Source organism: Nycticebus coucang, chromosome 3 (genome assembly GCF_027406575.1).
Source record: "Nycticebus coucang isolate mNycCou1 chromosome 3, mNycCou1.pri, whole genome shotgun sequence".
In the NCBI taxonomy this organism is placed as follows: domain Eukaryota; kingdom Metazoa; phylum Chordata; class Mammalia; order Primates; family Lorisidae; genus Nycticebus; species Nycticebus coucang.
Window position 1 is genome coordinate 41,537,957 of NC_069782.1, and position 17,382 is coordinate 41,555,338.

The window sequence follows — 17,382 nt, forward strand, 5'->3', positions numbered from 1 at the left end:
AATAAGTCCTTTTTAAGTTAAGCAGTTTTTCTTGGTTGTGGGATATTTTAAAGCCTTAAAAATGCTAATATATCTTATGATTCTCTAAAGCGCCACTGCCCAATAAATCTGTAACATGAGCAACATATATAGGTGGACACAAAGTTGGTGTGCAATTTAAAATAGTTTAATGTAGTAAATTGAACATAAATTTTATGTCCACCACATATAAGTTTAAATTTTGTAGTAGCCACATTTAAAAACTAAATATTTAAAATGAATTTTGATAATATATTTTATTTAAAACAATATATCAAAAGCATTTTATATATAATCACTATATAAATTATCGAGACAGGGAGTGCCTGTGGCTCAAAGGAGTAGGGTGCCGGCCCCATATACCGGAGGAGGCAGACTCAAACCCAGCCCCAGCCAAAAACTGCAAAAAAAAAAAAATTATTGAGACAATGAAATTGATTTCTTCCTACTAAGTCTCTTCAATCCTAACTGTAGATTACATTTGTGGCACCTCTGAATCTGGACCAGCCAAATTTCAAGGTCCAGCAGTCACATACTGTTCATTGCTACATATCAAACCATACAACATGATGACATCTCTTAATTTCTTCCTTTGCCAATTCAGTGGATTTTACCTAAACTGCATTTCCAGAAGCTAAGAAATAACAGAAATATTATCCTATGGTCAGTGTCTATAAAGAAAAATGGATCAAAAGAGTTAGTTGGGAAGACCTCCAACAAACCCCGTCAGACTCAGAGGTGGGAAGACCTCCACAACAAGCCCTGTCACACACGGAGGTGGGAAGACCTCCAACAAACCCTGACACACAAGGAGGTGGGAAGACCTCCACAACAAATCCTGTTACACATTAATTGGGAAGACCTCCACAACAAACCCTGACACACAAGGAGGTGAGAAGGCCTCCACAACAAACCTGGTCACACATGGAGGTGGACAGACCTCGAAAACAAACTCTGTCACACGTGGACGTGGGAAGACCTCCACAACAAATCCTGTCACACATTAATTGGGAAGGCCTCCACCACAAACCGTCACATGTGGAGGTGGAAAGACCTCCACAACAAACTGTCACATGCAGAGGTGGAAAGACCCCCCCCCCAATAAACCCTGTTACACATTAGTTGGGAAGACCTCCACAACAAACCCTGTCACACACGGAAGTGAGAAGACCTCCAACAAACCCTGTCACACATGGACGTGGGAAGACCTCCACAACAAATTCTGTTACACATTAATTGGGAAGACCTCCACCACAAACTCTGTCACATGTGGAGGTGGAAAGACCTCCACAACAAACTCTGTCACATGCAGAGGTGGAAAGACTCCCCCCCCCAATAAACCCTGTTACACATTAGTTGGGAAGACCTCCACAACAAACCCTGTCACACACGGAGGCGAGAAGACCTCCAACAAACCCTGTCACACATGGACGTGGGAAGACCTCCACAACAAATTCTGTTACACATTAATTGGGAAGACCTCCACAACAAACTCTGTCACATGTGGAGGTGGAAAGACGTCCACAACAAACCCTGACACATACGGAGATGGGAAGACCTCCGCAACAAACCCTGTCACACACGGAGGTGGGAAGACCTCCACAACAAACCTGGTCACATGTGGAGGTGGGAAGACCGCCGCAATAAACCCTGTTACACACCATGGTACCTTAGACTTTGAGAAAGAGGAATTCAAATGCAACAACATGGCTACATAGGGAGCTCTTTGGAAAATCCTGGCTCTTAATAGGATATGTACAAAGGGAGACCAAAATGTTAAATAGAGGGCAGACACAGTGACTCAGGCCTGTAATGCTAGCACATTAGGAGGCCGAGGTGAATTCAGAAGTTCAAGACCAGTCTGAGCAAGAGTGACCCTGTATTTACTAAAATAGAAAACAAACTTAGCTAGGCATTGTGGCAGGTGCCTATAGTCCCAAATATTCAGGATGCTGAGGCAAGAGGTAGCAAAGGCCAAGAGTTGAGGTTGCTGCGAGCTACAATGCCATGGCAATCTACCAGTGTGAAAGAGTGAGACTCTGTCTCAAAAAAAAAAAAAAGAAAGAAAAGAAAGAAAGAAAATAAAAGAAATTATAGGAAATCAGAGGTCATCTAATTCAAATTTCTCACATACTTGATGCCCAAAGAACGAGGTAACTTGGCAATAGTACTTAGGTAAAAGCATCAAATCCCGAGGTCTAAACTCATTCCCTATTTTGCATTATCACATACTTCACATTTACAAGAACAATAGTGTATATGGTAGACAGAATAATGGGCCTCCAAAGATTCCCACAGGCTAAATCCTGGAACCTGTGAATGTTATGTGGTGAAAAGAACTTTGCAGATGGAATTAAGAACATAAACCATAAAACAGAGAGATCAACCTGAATTATCCAGATAGACCCAATCTAATCATACAGGCCCTTAGACAAGGCAGGCGGAGGAATCCAGTAAAATGGGGAAAGGCAGAGGAGATTTGAAGCATGAGTGACTTTGAAGATGTGGAACGAGTATCACAGGTCCAGGAATGAGGCGCCATCCAGAAGCCAGAAACAACTGCTAATGGCCAACATGGGAATGATGACCTCAGTTCTACAACACAAGGAAATAAGTCTGCAAACGACTTTTATGAGCAAGGAAACAGATTCTCTCCCAGACGGACAGAAAGGAACACAGCCCTGCCAATACCCTGATTCAACCAGAGAAAACTATGATGGACTTAAGACTTACAGAACAACGTGACAATAAATTTGAGTTGGCTTAAGCCACTGTCTTGTGATAATTTGTAACAGCAGCAAATAGCATAGTAAGAAACTAAAATGACATTTATTGAGCACCGTGTGTCAGATAACATTTCTTCCAATTTCCATTTCACAGATTATCCCAAAACTCTTCAGAATATTTTTATCCCCAAAATGAGCGTTGGTGCCCTCTGAAATAGTCTTGGAGAGTGTAAGTTTTCAAATTTCTAAAACCATTATTGAAATGTTATATTAAATAATACAATATGCAATATAATTGTGAATATTTAAAACATTGAAAAGAATTTGCATACCTACAACAACCCTGATAAATGTGTCAGATCCTTGAACATTGCCTTTTATTCTAGGTACTGTAATTACACCAAGAGAAAGATTTGTAACTGTGTGCTCAGTCATCATTCCCCAAATATGATATTCTTTTTCAAATGTTCTGTTTGATATATAAATCTTGTAATGAGTGAAGTTGGTCTCTGTTTGATTCCACATTAAATTTGCAGAAGTATTCATGGCTTCTAAGGTTAAGGCAGAAATCCTAGATGGTTCTATTGAAAAGGCAAATTATATATGAACAGAAATTTCACATGCATATAAAATAAAGCAAATGTCAATAATAAAATTTAAACATCTATGTAATAATCCTTGAATTTACTCATGTCTACCATCCTACATGTGGAGCTCTGCAAATAGAGGGATAGGTCATTACTTATGGGTTTTAATTTAAGCAGCACAACCATATCCTTTTTTAGTCCCCCAATATTTTCCCTTAAGGAATGATAGATCACTCTTAACAGAGTCATTTCTTGAGGTTTGTGATTTCCAAGGGTTTGTAGTCCTAAATGCTATTCAGTGATAGAATTATGGTTGTGTTATATACCACTCAGTAAGGTGAACAGGTAATGCATTTGAAGGAGCATAAGGAATGGAGCAAGGGCCAGGAGAAACAGCACTTTAAAATGTAATCCTCAGGTTCCATCAACCTTGTTAGCATTCCTAAATTGCTGCATCTTTAATTCACTCATCAATGAAACTAATACTGCTACTTGCATTACCACAAGTCTCCACAGAGAGGGGGGTCTCACAGACTTTCACCAGGTCTGTAGATACCTAATACTCTTCCATTACTCCAACCCCAAATATTACGAAACCAATTTACCATGAATTCAAAAACTTCAGGGAAATGAAGACAGAAACTACATATTCCATGTCTGTGATACATACCATATGAACACGCACACATATATGTATACATTGGGTTTCAGATTATTTTTAAAACTCCAGTTTCCAACATAGGTAGATACACAAATACTTTCTTAGAAGTTCGCTTCTTTTAGTTCTTTTATTGATATTGTTATCACCATTGATTCCTTAATTATCGGGCTTTATGTTTTTAAATACCCACATTGTGCTGAGCCTAAATACCTTCAAGTGTTATCAAACGATAAAATAAAGACTTTATTTTATGATATTTCCTTACGTGTAGTCACTTTTTTCTTCACGGGCACACTGCAATCTTTGCCTCTAACTGTTTTCATTTGAAACACACAGTTCACGCCTGTTGTCAAACTTTTTATTTTGCCTTTGTTGCCATCAACAATTACTTTAAATAGTTTTTTCTTTCTAGATGCCATACAATAGGATATCTAGAGGAAGAAAGAGATAAATTTATGCTTTATGTAATTTAGAAAGGATTAACTTAGCACCAACACTGTTATTAGTTATATTTACAGAGATTACTACCTCAAGGTTAGGGTTGTGATCTTTCCCCATCTTCACCAAGGAGCAAATGGGGGCTAGTTGAGACTGAATAACTTAGTGAAGTTCTTATGATAATAAGTATGGTGAATGGACAACTACATAACAGACCAGTAGTCTCAAACTGTTTTATGACACATTTCATGTGTCTATATGTGCGCATGCACTGTTTTTTATGTGTATATGTGTATAATAGATATACTATATAATAAGTAAAACTTATCCTGCAATGTTATGTAAAATCGCACTTTGGAGGTGGTTAACCCTAGGGACAGTACCCACTACCTACTCCCCCCACACTGTGGGGGGGGGGGTAAAAGCAAGAAGCGATGGAGTCCCAAGGTTCTGGCCTAGGGTAGAACATCATGGCTTTTCCCTGGCGGTTCAAGGGATGAACAATAGCCTGCTTCTGCCCACACTCCGTCCCATGGGAATCATTACCATAAACAGGGTGAATGGGAGAGGGCATGTCCTTAGGCAGCAGACCTCCTGATCTCTCCCTAATGCCTGTTGAGCACTAGAAAAGGAAAGTAAAAACAGAAACAAGCTGGGCACAGTGGCTCACACCCAGTCCTTAGGGAGCCCAAGGCAGGAAAATCACTTGAGATCAGGAGTTCAAGACCACCTGGGCAACATAGTGAGACCCCACTCATATAACAAATTTTAAAATTAGTCAGGAGTGGTGGCTAATTGGCTAAAACCAAAAGTTCTAGCTACTCAGCAGGCTGAGGTAGAAGGATTGCTTGTGCCCAGGAGTTCAAGACTGCAGTGAGCTGTGATTGCATCACTGCACATAATTCACAAAACTACTTTTGCCCAGACAAAAATGCCAGAGTCTCCCCTGGGTCAAGTATAAACACAGAGAGTTGTCAGGCTTGAATCATCTTGCCAGGACTTTACCCAAAAAGGCCGGCCTCTGTGGAAGGAGACTCTGGAAGCAAAAAGCACTGAAAAACAATGTCAGGAAAAAAAAAAAAGAGAGAGAGAAAGCTGGGAGGAATTGAAAAGGTTGAGCCGCTCGAGCTGGGTCTGTCATGTCAAGGATGTGGACAATTGAAAAGGAGCCCCAGAGAGCTCCAGAGAACTCTTATCCACATGTGCCTGGAGGGAAAGCCCGTATTTGGAGAACCGTTAAACAGATGTCCCCGAAAGCCAGTCAATGCCAATCAGGGGAGTAGTAAAAGTTAACAAGAGAGAAAACTGCAGTGGCACACACCTACAATAGAAAAGCCATTCTGAATTTTTTTGTTAGATACATGAATGAATAATAAATTATAATAAAATACAATAATAAAATCGTAACCCAGGTCAGGTTGATAATTAAAGCATTGAGAAGGGGCATTGCCTTCAGAAATTTTCAGTGGAGTAATCTGACAGTTCTGATACCCTGGAGATTTTAAATCCATTAAGGGCGACGTATAAAAACTTTTATTCTCCTTCACTTCATATTTCATGTTTATAGAACAGTAAGATTATGCCTAAATAAAAGGAATTGCATCAATTTTAGAAATTATTTCAACTTTATTAGGGTTTAAAAAAACAACAGTATGGAGTGGAAGTCAGACAAGCTTCCCCCCCACACATATTTGTCCCTGTCTCATGGGAAATGTGCTTTGTTAACCAAGGGAGGTAATCGGAGGATCCAGAAGCGGATCACTGCTTATTGATTCATAAGGGGCCACTGAAAACAACCTTGCTCGTGCGTCATATGAACAGATAAGAGGATGGAACAGAATGCTGAGAATTCAGCTGTGGAAAAGGATGGCAGGAGAAAACACCGTGAATAATATAAGAATACAACCTTAATGGAGTGTGAAGTGCTGGCATAGTCATATGAATGGAGGGTGGAAGGAAAAGAAAGTGTGGTGATCTAATAATAAAATTACATAACTAATTTTCTTAAATGCAATTCAAAACACACGGGATTATCCCTTCCAAAATGTATGTAGAGTGTGCATATGTCTCCTAGAAACGTAATTTGTGTTTTATTTCCACTTTCAAAGCATAATTTGGAGACCTGGGATGATTAATTTTAAATGATCAGAGAAATGATCCCAATTATACAAGTGCACTTCGCTAAGCAACCAGGATACTGTTGCCTAATTCATTAAAATTTAACAAATAATCTCACTGGTTGAGAAAGACTCAGGTAACCATTACTGATATAATGTGGTCAATAATCATAATCCTAAATGTTCATACACTTCCTTAAAATTAGCTTCACTTAATAATAGCCTCTGAAAGAAACGGGTTCATATAGATATAATAAAAAGTTATTGTATGGTTATCCATCCAACAACAAATAATTGTATGGCCTCACTTAACCCCCATGGAAGAATATTTGTTATTTGCCATGAAAAAAGACAGACAGATAAGAGTAAGAAAGGTAGATATTTTACAATGACTATTACAGACGCTGAGACTTTTCACTACAGAATACCTACACTGAACATAGGAATGAACGGAATCATTGTAGAAAGGATGGAGGTTTTCATGAATGATTCATTATTCAGGATGCCCTATCATTGAATGACATTTACAAATGAAAAATAGAATAGTCATTCCTGACTCTGTGACCTTGCCTGGGTAAAATATCCTCTCCTCATTTCCATGCGTTTGAATTCTACTTGTTATTAAAAGGTCATGTTACATTCCACCCTTTCTTGATAACTGTATTTAGAATTGATATCTTCTCTCCATAATTATCCCCAAGTGTATTTAGAAACACTGTGAATGTAAAGTTATATTTATTCATCAAATATTTATTTAGTGTCTATTAAAGGGCAAGCATTATATTACACAATAGGGATAGTGTGGTAAACCAAACAGAAAAGGCTTCTGATTGTAGGGAAGTTACATTCCAGGGGTGGCACCAAGCATAGAAATGAATGAGATAATTCAGCTAAAGCACAGAGTGACTGTTAGAAGGGTTTTATTTAGATTTAGTAATCAAGGAAGGATATGAGATGATATTTGAGCTGAGAACACAATGATTTAAAAAAGCCAACGCAAAAGGGGGAAATTAAAAAAAAAAACAAAACACCTACAGGCAAGATGCCTATGTAAAGGGAAAATTAAGCATTAAAAGCCTGCAGTGGGGGTGGGCTTAGCAGGTTTGAGGCACAGGAAGAGAGACAAGTATGGCTGCAGCACAGTAACTGACTGGACAGGATACTTAGGTAAAGGCCCGGTCACATGAGGTCCTGGAGACCAGGGCAAATAGGGATTTTATTTGAAGAGCAATGCAAATCTACTAGAGGATGTTAAAGTAATGTTATGTGAATTGTAAAGAAATCAATCAGGCATTTGAATGCCTAATCCAAGTACTTTCTCCCAAGGAGACAAACGAATGGCAGATGTACACGTGAAAAAATGCTCATCGTCCCTAATCATCAGAGCAATGCAAATCAAAACCACCCTGAGATACCACCTAATCCCAATGCGCACAGACCACATCACAAGGTCTCAAGGCTGCAGATGCTGACGTGGGTGCAGAGACTGTTGGGGAGATTGCAAACTAGTACAGCCTTTATGGAAAGAAGTATGAAGAATCCTCAAAGGGCTAAAAATAGACCTTCCATTTGATCCTACATTCCTATAACTAGGCATCTATCTGAAAGAAAAAAGTCATCTTACCACAAAGACATTTGCATTAGAATGTTTGGCATAGCTCCATTCACAATCACCAGTGTGTGGAAACAACTCAAGTGCCCATCACCCTATGAATGGATTAATAAACGGTGGTGCATATACACCCTGGAATATTATTCAGCCAAAGGAGGAGACTTCCCATCTTCTGTATTTACCTAGAAGGATTTGGAGAACATCCTCCTAAGTAAAGTGTCACAAGAATGGAAAAGCAAGCATCCAATGTACTCAATACCAATACAAAAATAGTAGATGAACAACTACAAGCCCACCTGACAAAAAACAATTAAATTTAAGAAGGAAGGTGGGGGATAAGGTTTGGTAAGCTCCCCCCAGCAGGTACAATGTAGAGGTACATGGCACACCTCCTGCGTGAGGGGTTGAACTACAACTTGGACTTTACCTAACAAATGCAAACAATGTAACCTAACCATACGTACCTTTATATTAACCTGAAATTAAAAAGAAAGAAAGAAAGAAAGAAATCAAGAAAGGAAACAGAAAACAGTTAGGAAGAGAAATATTATCATCTATCGTCTAGACTGCTAGTCTTGGTGAGAAAGGGTAGTGACTAGGATCTGAGGGGTGCCAGGGAGATGGAGAAAAGTGAACATGTTCAGAATCTGTTTTAAAGGCAGAAATGGCTGAATAGACAATAGATTGAGGAATGCGGGAAGGGGAAGAGCTGAGGCAGCTGAGCAAGTTACTGGGAACAGTTTCCTTTCCCGAGATGGAAGGGACTCGGGAGGAGCAGAAGTGGTATCTCAAGGGACAGGTAAGATCTTGTAAGCCACAATGAGGAATTTTAAGTACAAGAATGGCATGTTTTGTTTTATTTTTAAGAAAGAGTCCTCTGATTGCTGTGTGGCAAAGGAGATGGTAGGGAAGAAATCAGAAGAAAATGAAGCTTCTTAACTATACAATGTGAAACACAAAAACTAAAAAAAAAAAGGAAAATTGATCATCATTCGTTCACCAAAACATTATCTCAGGAATAGCACAAAAGTTACTGAAGAAGATAAAACATCTGTCCTCATAGAATTTACATGTCGGAGAATTTGCCAAACAGATTATCACACTCAATTCCTGCAACAAGTCTATAGAATAATAACAAAGATCTTCATTTACAGATGAAGAAATAGAACAAAAGAGGATTAAAAACTTGCCCAAGGTCACTATCAGGAGTAAAGTCAGACTTGAAATCAAGTAATTCCAGGGCCATGATACTTCCATGACACCATACTGCCTACCACACCTTGTAAAATTACAGATAAGCTGAACGTACACGTTTAAATCAAAGATGCATAGCATTAGAATATCAGCACAGGAGATCCGGAAGGAAGAAACGGTGCCCAAGTAGAAAGAAGTGTGCTTTATTCAGGACACAGTAACTTTGGAACTCTGCCCCTCAGGAGAAATAACAGGCTCCTCAAGGAAATTTTATAAGGATGTTAACACTTGTACATCAATAATAACAGTAAAAGATATTATATGTAAAGTAACAGAGAAAAAGTTAAAGGGATGCTTCATAAAAGCCCTGTGCAAGAAAATGCTATTCCCTGCCGATGTGCCCAGAGAGGCTTCATGGAAAACAGATTTGAGCTGGATATTGATGGGCCAATTTTTGTAATTCTTCCAGTTTATCATGAAATCCAGTTGACAATAGTCCTCTCTTGCCACACGCATCTATGAAGTATTTCATGTGTGTTTAGTCTGAATGAGGTACATTCTAAGTATAAAACAGATCCCAGACTTTGCAGAATTAGTATGAAAAAATAATGTAAAATATCTCATTAATAATTTTTATATTGGTTACATGTTAATATTTTGAATATATTGGGGTACATAAAATTGCTAAAACAAATTTAACTTTTCTAATGTTTCTACTTGAAAACTTAAAAATTACACGTATGCCTCTCATTCGTTACTTATTTTATTCTGCATTTCTGCTGGACAGTGGTGATCTAGCTATAATAAAAATATAATCAGAGTTCAAAAAAACCAGCTGAAAGACATAAGAAAGAGAACAGTGAACTTCCATAAATATTCTATGTTAATACTTGATTTTTTTTTTAATTCATACTGAATTCTTTTAGGTCTTAAATATGCAAGCCAATGTTTATTTTCATGCTTGGAATAGATTATACCTTCAGTGCCATTACAGTGTTGAGATTCTTTTAAAGGCTATAAATCTCTTTGTATTCCCAGCGTGCACGAAAAGAAAGCCGGCAATCTGATAGTTTCGGAGAATTACTAACTAGAACAAAAATTTAGTGTTTAAATGAATTTCACAGTTCGTCCATACTAATAAAAGTTCCTTATCTTTTGAACTCTGAGAAAGTCGAACAAAACAAGAATTTCCACTTTGTAAAATTTAATTACCAGAATATTGTAAGTATATCACTTAATTCTTTCTTCTAAAAAAGAAAACAAAATTTGTTGAAGTTAATATGTGTTAATCTTGGGAAAATTTTAGATATGAGTGTCCTTATGATCTTTTTGGCATAGACTTAATTATCTTACATGACACATGGACACCTTTATTTTACTACCCTGTTTCCCTGAAAATAAGACATCCTTCGAAAATAAGACCTACTCACAGGAAAGATAAGACGTCCCCTGAAAATAAGACCTAGCGCGTCTTTGGGAGCACACCTTAATATAAGACTGTCTTATTTTCGGGGAAACAGGGTATTTAACATTGGTAAAGAACTTTCCATTAGTTTGCTCTTCGGGGAGCCCTGAGAAGCCAAGTGTAATATCTAGTATGGAGCTGACAATACTTGGTGACTAGAGAATTTATTTTTTGCAGACAGTTTCCATGTATTTATGTTGAATGGATCTAGATTGGATGTCATTGCAACCTGGAATAATCATTCTCTTCTTTGGGAATTCAGGGAGAAAGTGATGTTCTCCATGGCTGTTAATTATTTGTGCTCAGAAATTTTATGTGGCATTCTTCTCCTTGCCACATGCATTGCTTAGCAGGACAAGCTGGTCTTCAGAAAAATAAAGGACCAAAAGAATAGTATGCCTGGGTTCTCAGTGGCCTTAAAAAAGAACCAGTTGGATTCTAGTTCTTCCCAACATCCAGCTATATCCTTCCTGTTGTTGTCCATGAAGCACTCTTGTATTAATATATTTTTTCTTTATTATTTAGACAATTTCATGTTGTTTTCAATCCTTTGCAACTAAAGTTACCACCTCCTACCACAGGATATGTTTGCCCCCATAGAATACGAACCAATAGTGCTGAACTAGAAGCACATTATTTTGAAAAGCATAAGACATAGGGTGGGCACAATCTGACCTCACGTGATGTCAGGTTGCATTATTAACAACAAAAAGCAATGAACATGTGCATATTTACCTTATGACAGACACAGTTTGAAGATGGCCCCTCTGTGCCTCGTCCTCTCCTGCTACCTAGCTAAAAGTCTCCATCCACTCAACTAAACCTTTGGGATGAGACAGCAAAGGAGCCTCAGCACGCCACCCTGACTGGCTTTCGCCACCCTGCTTTCACTTCTGGAATTTTGTGCTGCCACAGACACATGTTTCTCCAGCACCACCACACCTTCGTTCACTTTTCCCCAACCCTTTATGCACATGGTTATCCCACTGAAAACGTAACCCCTTGAAAGTCAAGGATCAGCTCTTCCACATATTTGAACACCTCCCATGACAACTCTGTGCTCTCGAAGTAAATTTAAAAATTAGTTGGGGGAAAATCTTATATTAAAGGAACGGTACAATAACTTCCCAAAACCATTAATGTAAAAACAACCACAAAAAGGGGTCAAATAAAGACCTCTGTAAACATCAAGATGTCATGAGAGCAGTTTTGCCCCTTACCTGAAATTTTCCAACGCCTCCTTGTAGTAGTTTCCAAGACAAATGTTTCCTGTTTTCTTCTTGCTCCAAAATTAGCAAATCTGATGGTGGGTCTGGATATAGAGCTGTGAAATAAGACGACGGAGTAATAGCGTAAATAAAGACACATCTGCCATCATGTCGACTGAACTGATCACCTGGACTTTGAAAACACAGATAGGAGACAGATTGGCTAGGTTTTTCTAGTCAATTTTAGCACTGTGCGACCTTGTGCATGGTTTACCCTAAATTCAGTCTCTCCATCTCTGCAGGGAAAGGGAAAAAATAATTTTCTAGGAATCTTCATCCAACAATAGAATTATATGAACTATGGATTTTCAAATGTATTTGTGTCACCGCAAAATTCTATATGAAGTTCGTACAATTAGGATTTATTTATGATTTTACACACTGCATACAGTAAAAGAAACATGCTCCTTCCTTAAGTTCACAAACTCCTTTTCTTTTTACCCATTTTTGTCTGAGGTTTCAGAAAATTATTTTTCAAATCAGTAATGTGTCTTTATTTCGAACTCATATTTGAAATTAAAATATTGTTTTCCTTAATGAAGAAATATAATATTTTATTAGACTGATTCCAACTCTAAAATTCAAATTTTACATGGACTATTTTCTGTCTACTTCCATATGGATTTAAGTTTATTGGAATTCAACTCAGCAGTAAACCTGTGAAACTGATTCACACATATTCTATTTTTCTGAGACGACCGTTCCCTTCCAACGGGAATCAATTTATAATTCCTACAACATATTTTAGCTCTACTTTGTACATTTATTAATAGTCCAACTAATTACAAATGTATTTAAGACAGCTTTCAAAGAAAAGAAGGTACAAAAAGACAAAAAATCACTAATATATTATAGAAGAAAAAAGACACATTATAAAATGGGAAGGGTGAAAAAAATTACCTATCTTATTGGAGAAAACACAAGTCAAAAAAGTTAGTCTTTCCTATAAGATAGGGGACTTCCCATTGAAGCTCAATGGTTATAAGGTCAGAATTCAATGTCAGGGAAATGTGAGCTCAAATTTCTGTGTCATCTTGTATAAGCTATTGAAATTCTCCAGGCCTAGAATCCTCATTTGTAAAACATGTAAAAATATGCATCTCATTATGATTGTTAGAATGAAGGTTGTCCGTAGGAGTTAAGTGATATAAAGCAGAGAAAAATGCTTCATAGAGTGCTTGACAAAGACACTTGATGTGACTCATTGGATGTAATGATGACAGCAATGATGACAATGATGAGAATGGTGACGATGGTGACAGTGTGAATGACACAGCCCACATCTAAGCAGCAAACCTTTCACTGATAGAAAATCATGAGCCATCACATTAAAAAATGGAACTTTTTCTCGTCTATTCAGGATATTTGGCAGAATGGTCTTTATGAGAGGCAGCAGAGTGTCATAAGAACTTCAATCCATCTTTAATTGTGAGTTATAAATACCTCTGAGCCTCACCCTACATTTTGGGTGACCTGTAGAAATTCAACACAGTGACTTAAGCGTGTAATACCATGGCGGTGTATAATAATTGCTAATTTTGGGGGGAGTTTATTCTCAAGTAATTGATTAGGCTACTGCTACATTTTTAAGTAATTTCCTTTCCTTCACCCTGCAACTTCTAAAGTTAGGCCTCCTCTCGTAACTAAGACTTGGTACTTGAGCACACTTTCATGGGACTAGGCCTAAGTGTAAGAGCTCTTCAGAACAGGTGTTTGAGAAAAGCGTATGTTTAAGAAAAGCATATAGGTAAAGTGATGATAAAATGTCAGAAGAAGCAAATTGAAAACCAATAATGCAATAGAAAAGAGAGTGATACCTATTTTCTTCATACCCCAAGATTTTTTTTATTTTCATGAAATGTTAATAGATAGAGTCAAAGTATTAGAAAACAAGACATTGAGTATTTCATGACAATAGTACCCTATGGTTTTAGAGAAGTTTGCACTTTTTTCAAAAAGAGTTTCACATTTGATCTTAGTAACAAGATCTGTTATCCGAACAAGAATAATTATTCTCATTTGCTAAGTGAGAACTTAATTGTTTTACCTAAGGGCACATAATAAGTGAGAGAGGCAGGAACAGAACTCAGACAGTCTCCATATAAATGCAGTATTCCTCTTCTTCAAGCATATCGTAAACCACTTCATAGTCATTTTTAATTAGATATTGTCTTTAAACAAAAGTATTTCCCTTCTTTTTGCCCATGAAAAGTTAATTAAATATAAAATGAACTTACAAGGGCTCATCCTGAGGACAGTAGGATGGCTTCCCTTTAGCTGCTTGGTACTCATAACACCAATTACAAAGTCAGTCCCTGGAGAAAGGCTATTAACTGTGAATGTCCTACACATTGAAGAAAAGTCACATATTACAACATTTAGCTCAGAAACATTTGGAAAACTCCATTTTCTCACATCTGCAGAAAAAAATTTTATGTACATTCCTTTTTTTATTGCCAGCATGGAGATAATTTGCTATGCTTAAACATAAATGGCTAATTAGAAATCATAACTTCCTACATAGAGAAAGTTTAACCCAGAAAGTGAATTTTAGACATAAACGCATGAAATATCTTAAACAAAGTCATTATTAAATTCATTTGCAAAAACAACTTATTACCGTACATATTCTGATCACACTGCAGTCCAAAAAGTTATCTTGCAAAATTTCCCAATTTCTGTTTGTATTTATCCACTATCATAGCTTTCTAAAATAGATAAAATGCTAAATTTGTTCCATGTCATTTGACATAACTTCTTTACAATATTTTCATACCTTTTGGTGGAAGGCAGGATTTCTTCTTTGGTTAAACTTCCAATGGATATTGAAATAATGTATCCATCCAGAAGACTTCCAGCTAAAGGCCAGCCAACAGTCATTGCATTTGAGTCTCTGCTGGGGTTCATAAATTCAACTGCACTGGGGGCTGTAGCATTTAAAACATAGACAATAAAATAACATTTGCTACAGCACACACTACCTGAGTTAAAATAGCCCTGAATCACACTTAGGATCGAATTTCTGAAAACCCTGAGAGTAACCAAGACCTTCCTTTTATTTTACCTGGTAGATATGAGAAGTAAAAAAAGTACAATACAAAAAAACGAGTTCAAGCTTTGAAATAAAGTTAACGTGTGTCCTAGTAGTACTGTACTTGAAATTTCCCTTCTCTCTAAAACATAGGAAGTGGCTCATATCTTGGTGTTGTGCAACCACCAATCTCAGAAATATTTGTTTTTAGGACTCATTCTAACGAAACACCGAAGAGTAGCAAGGTTAATGATCAGGACAGGTAATTACAGTCTAAGAACGAAAACTCTTCCTTCTTTCCCAGGGAAAAAAGTTAAATTAGCATATGTGTATATAACACAAACTTTGTTTCCTCTTTAAAATTCTTCTGTGCATAAAAAAGGAACACAATTTCCAAGATATTCTCTCTCAGTCTCTTTCTTTGTTGTCATAGTAAAAGAATACCAGACATGACCAGGTTGCAAATACATAAATCAATGTTCTCGCATTTTAGGGGAGTAGTTGAAGTTGACGAATGTACTTCGCTAGATATGACAACGTATACATTTTGCATACATCTTTCCCAGTCATCTTTTATTTCATACATAGTATAACTACCAAGGGATAATTCACCATCTGCCATTGAGAGTAAGCTGCTTGCACTGGGAAAATGGCATTTCATTGTCTGCTTAACTGAAAAATAGGGAAATTAAATCGTAAATGGAGAATCTGGCCAGACCCCAGGCAGTTAGCAATTCTACCATCTGTCAGTACATACACAAAGGATGTTGGGATAACCCCTATTAGTGGAAATAGGAAAAGAAACAAGAGACGCTACCCATAAAGAGAAACTAGGAAGAATGGACTACTTACTGAATCTTTCCTAAAGAACCAAATAAATACTTAAACATTAAAGAAATGCCTAAGGTGCTTACACAGGCTATATCTGTCTGCATTTCTTTTATATTAGGGGCCCTGTCTTTAAAATCTTCTTTTTGGATCTGCACTGAAAAGGTAAGCACAGTGGCAGGATCCAGGTTACAGAATGTTGCTGTTTCTCGATTTATCTCCTGAAACTGTCAATGCCAAGGAAGAAATTACCAAGGGTTCATTTGGAAAAATGCCCCAAATACAAGCAAAAGAAAATTAAAAAACCAAAAACAAAACACAAAAACTTGGGAGTATTTAGTTTTACTTCTATGTATTGTTAAGAATGCAGTAGTATTGGTTTCAGCATGAAAAGCTCAAGTTCAATTCCTCCAAGGGCCCCTTAACAATATAGCATGAAAGTAGCAGCACAGTTTATGTGTGTGATTTCATAATTCTCAAAATTCCCATTAGCTCCAGTCCGAAGAATTTCTGTGGAAGAGTCTGTAACTTTGTCCTCCTGGATATTCAATGGAGCTTCCAGACCTACCAAAACATGTGACATCCTTAGATTCTTCTTGAATGTTCTCTAAGTGTTAACTTATCCCTCCCACGGGAATTAAAAGCACAATGTGAAAAAAAGAACAACAAAATGTATTAATCGAACCATGTCTCTGTCCTCATTAAAAATAGTTGCTTCCATAGACAATGACAGTTTATAAAATATGATAATCAGTTGTAATACTGAGAGCCAAGGTAAATACCATTACACATAGCCAATCTTGATATTGCAGCAAAAACTACCTGGGTCCAAATTTACAGGAAGAAATACACAATATTCAAAGGAACAAAAGGTTTCTGAAACTATTAGGACAAGATGAAAGGACGGTAGAGAAAGAAATACAAAGTCTAGACAAAGAGGAAAAGGTACCCCTTTGTATCAAATATTCATTAAAGCTAAAAATAAACTGTATCTGATGACTTTCAGTATGCATTTTTCTCACTTTAAAGATCTCATCTAGCAAAAGGGAAAATGATTATTTTAGGAAAATGGAAAAATGACAGCTTTAAACCTTCATCTTTTATGTTGAGATATCATCAGCTTTAAACTTTCATCTTTTATATTGGGATATCAATCTCCAAATATTGGTATATTCAGATAAATTGTTTTTAAATATGAGATTGCCAAATAAAAAGAATGCTGCCCATGATGATATATAATATAAAAAGTAGATCAAAATTATAAGCAAGCAGATATAAAATATAAACATGTATTGAATGATTATAAATATCCTAAAATGCTATCAAAATAATATGATTTCTGACATCATTTTGGAAGTTGTTTTTTTTTTTTTTGAGACAGGAGTCTCACTATGTCACTCTGGGTAGAGTGCTGTGGTGTCACAGCTCACAACAACC

General features: G+C 37.0%; 1 protein-coding gene across 1 annotated transcript in view; it reads right to left on the reverse strand.

Moving 5' to 3' along the window:
• Window positions 1-1,477: 1,477 nt before the first annotated feature.
• Window positions 1,478-17,382, reverse strand: part of LOC128580901 (uncharacterized) — a 38,075-nt gene continuing 22,170 nt past the window's right edge. The window contains exons 12-16 of the mRNA XM_053583360.1: window positions 14,863-15,013; window positions 14,324-14,430; window positions 12,039-12,142; window positions 4,258-4,423; window positions 1,478-1,668 (exon numbers count right to left, since the gene is read on the reverse strand). Of these exons, the coding sequence (XP_053439335.1) occupies window positions 1,478-1,668; window positions 4,258-4,423; window positions 12,039-12,142; window positions 14,324-14,430; window positions 14,863-15,013 (719 nt within the window). The remainder of the gene's footprint in view (window positions 1,669-4,257; window positions 4,424-12,038; window positions 12,143-14,323; window positions 14,431-14,862; window positions 15,014-17,382) is intronic.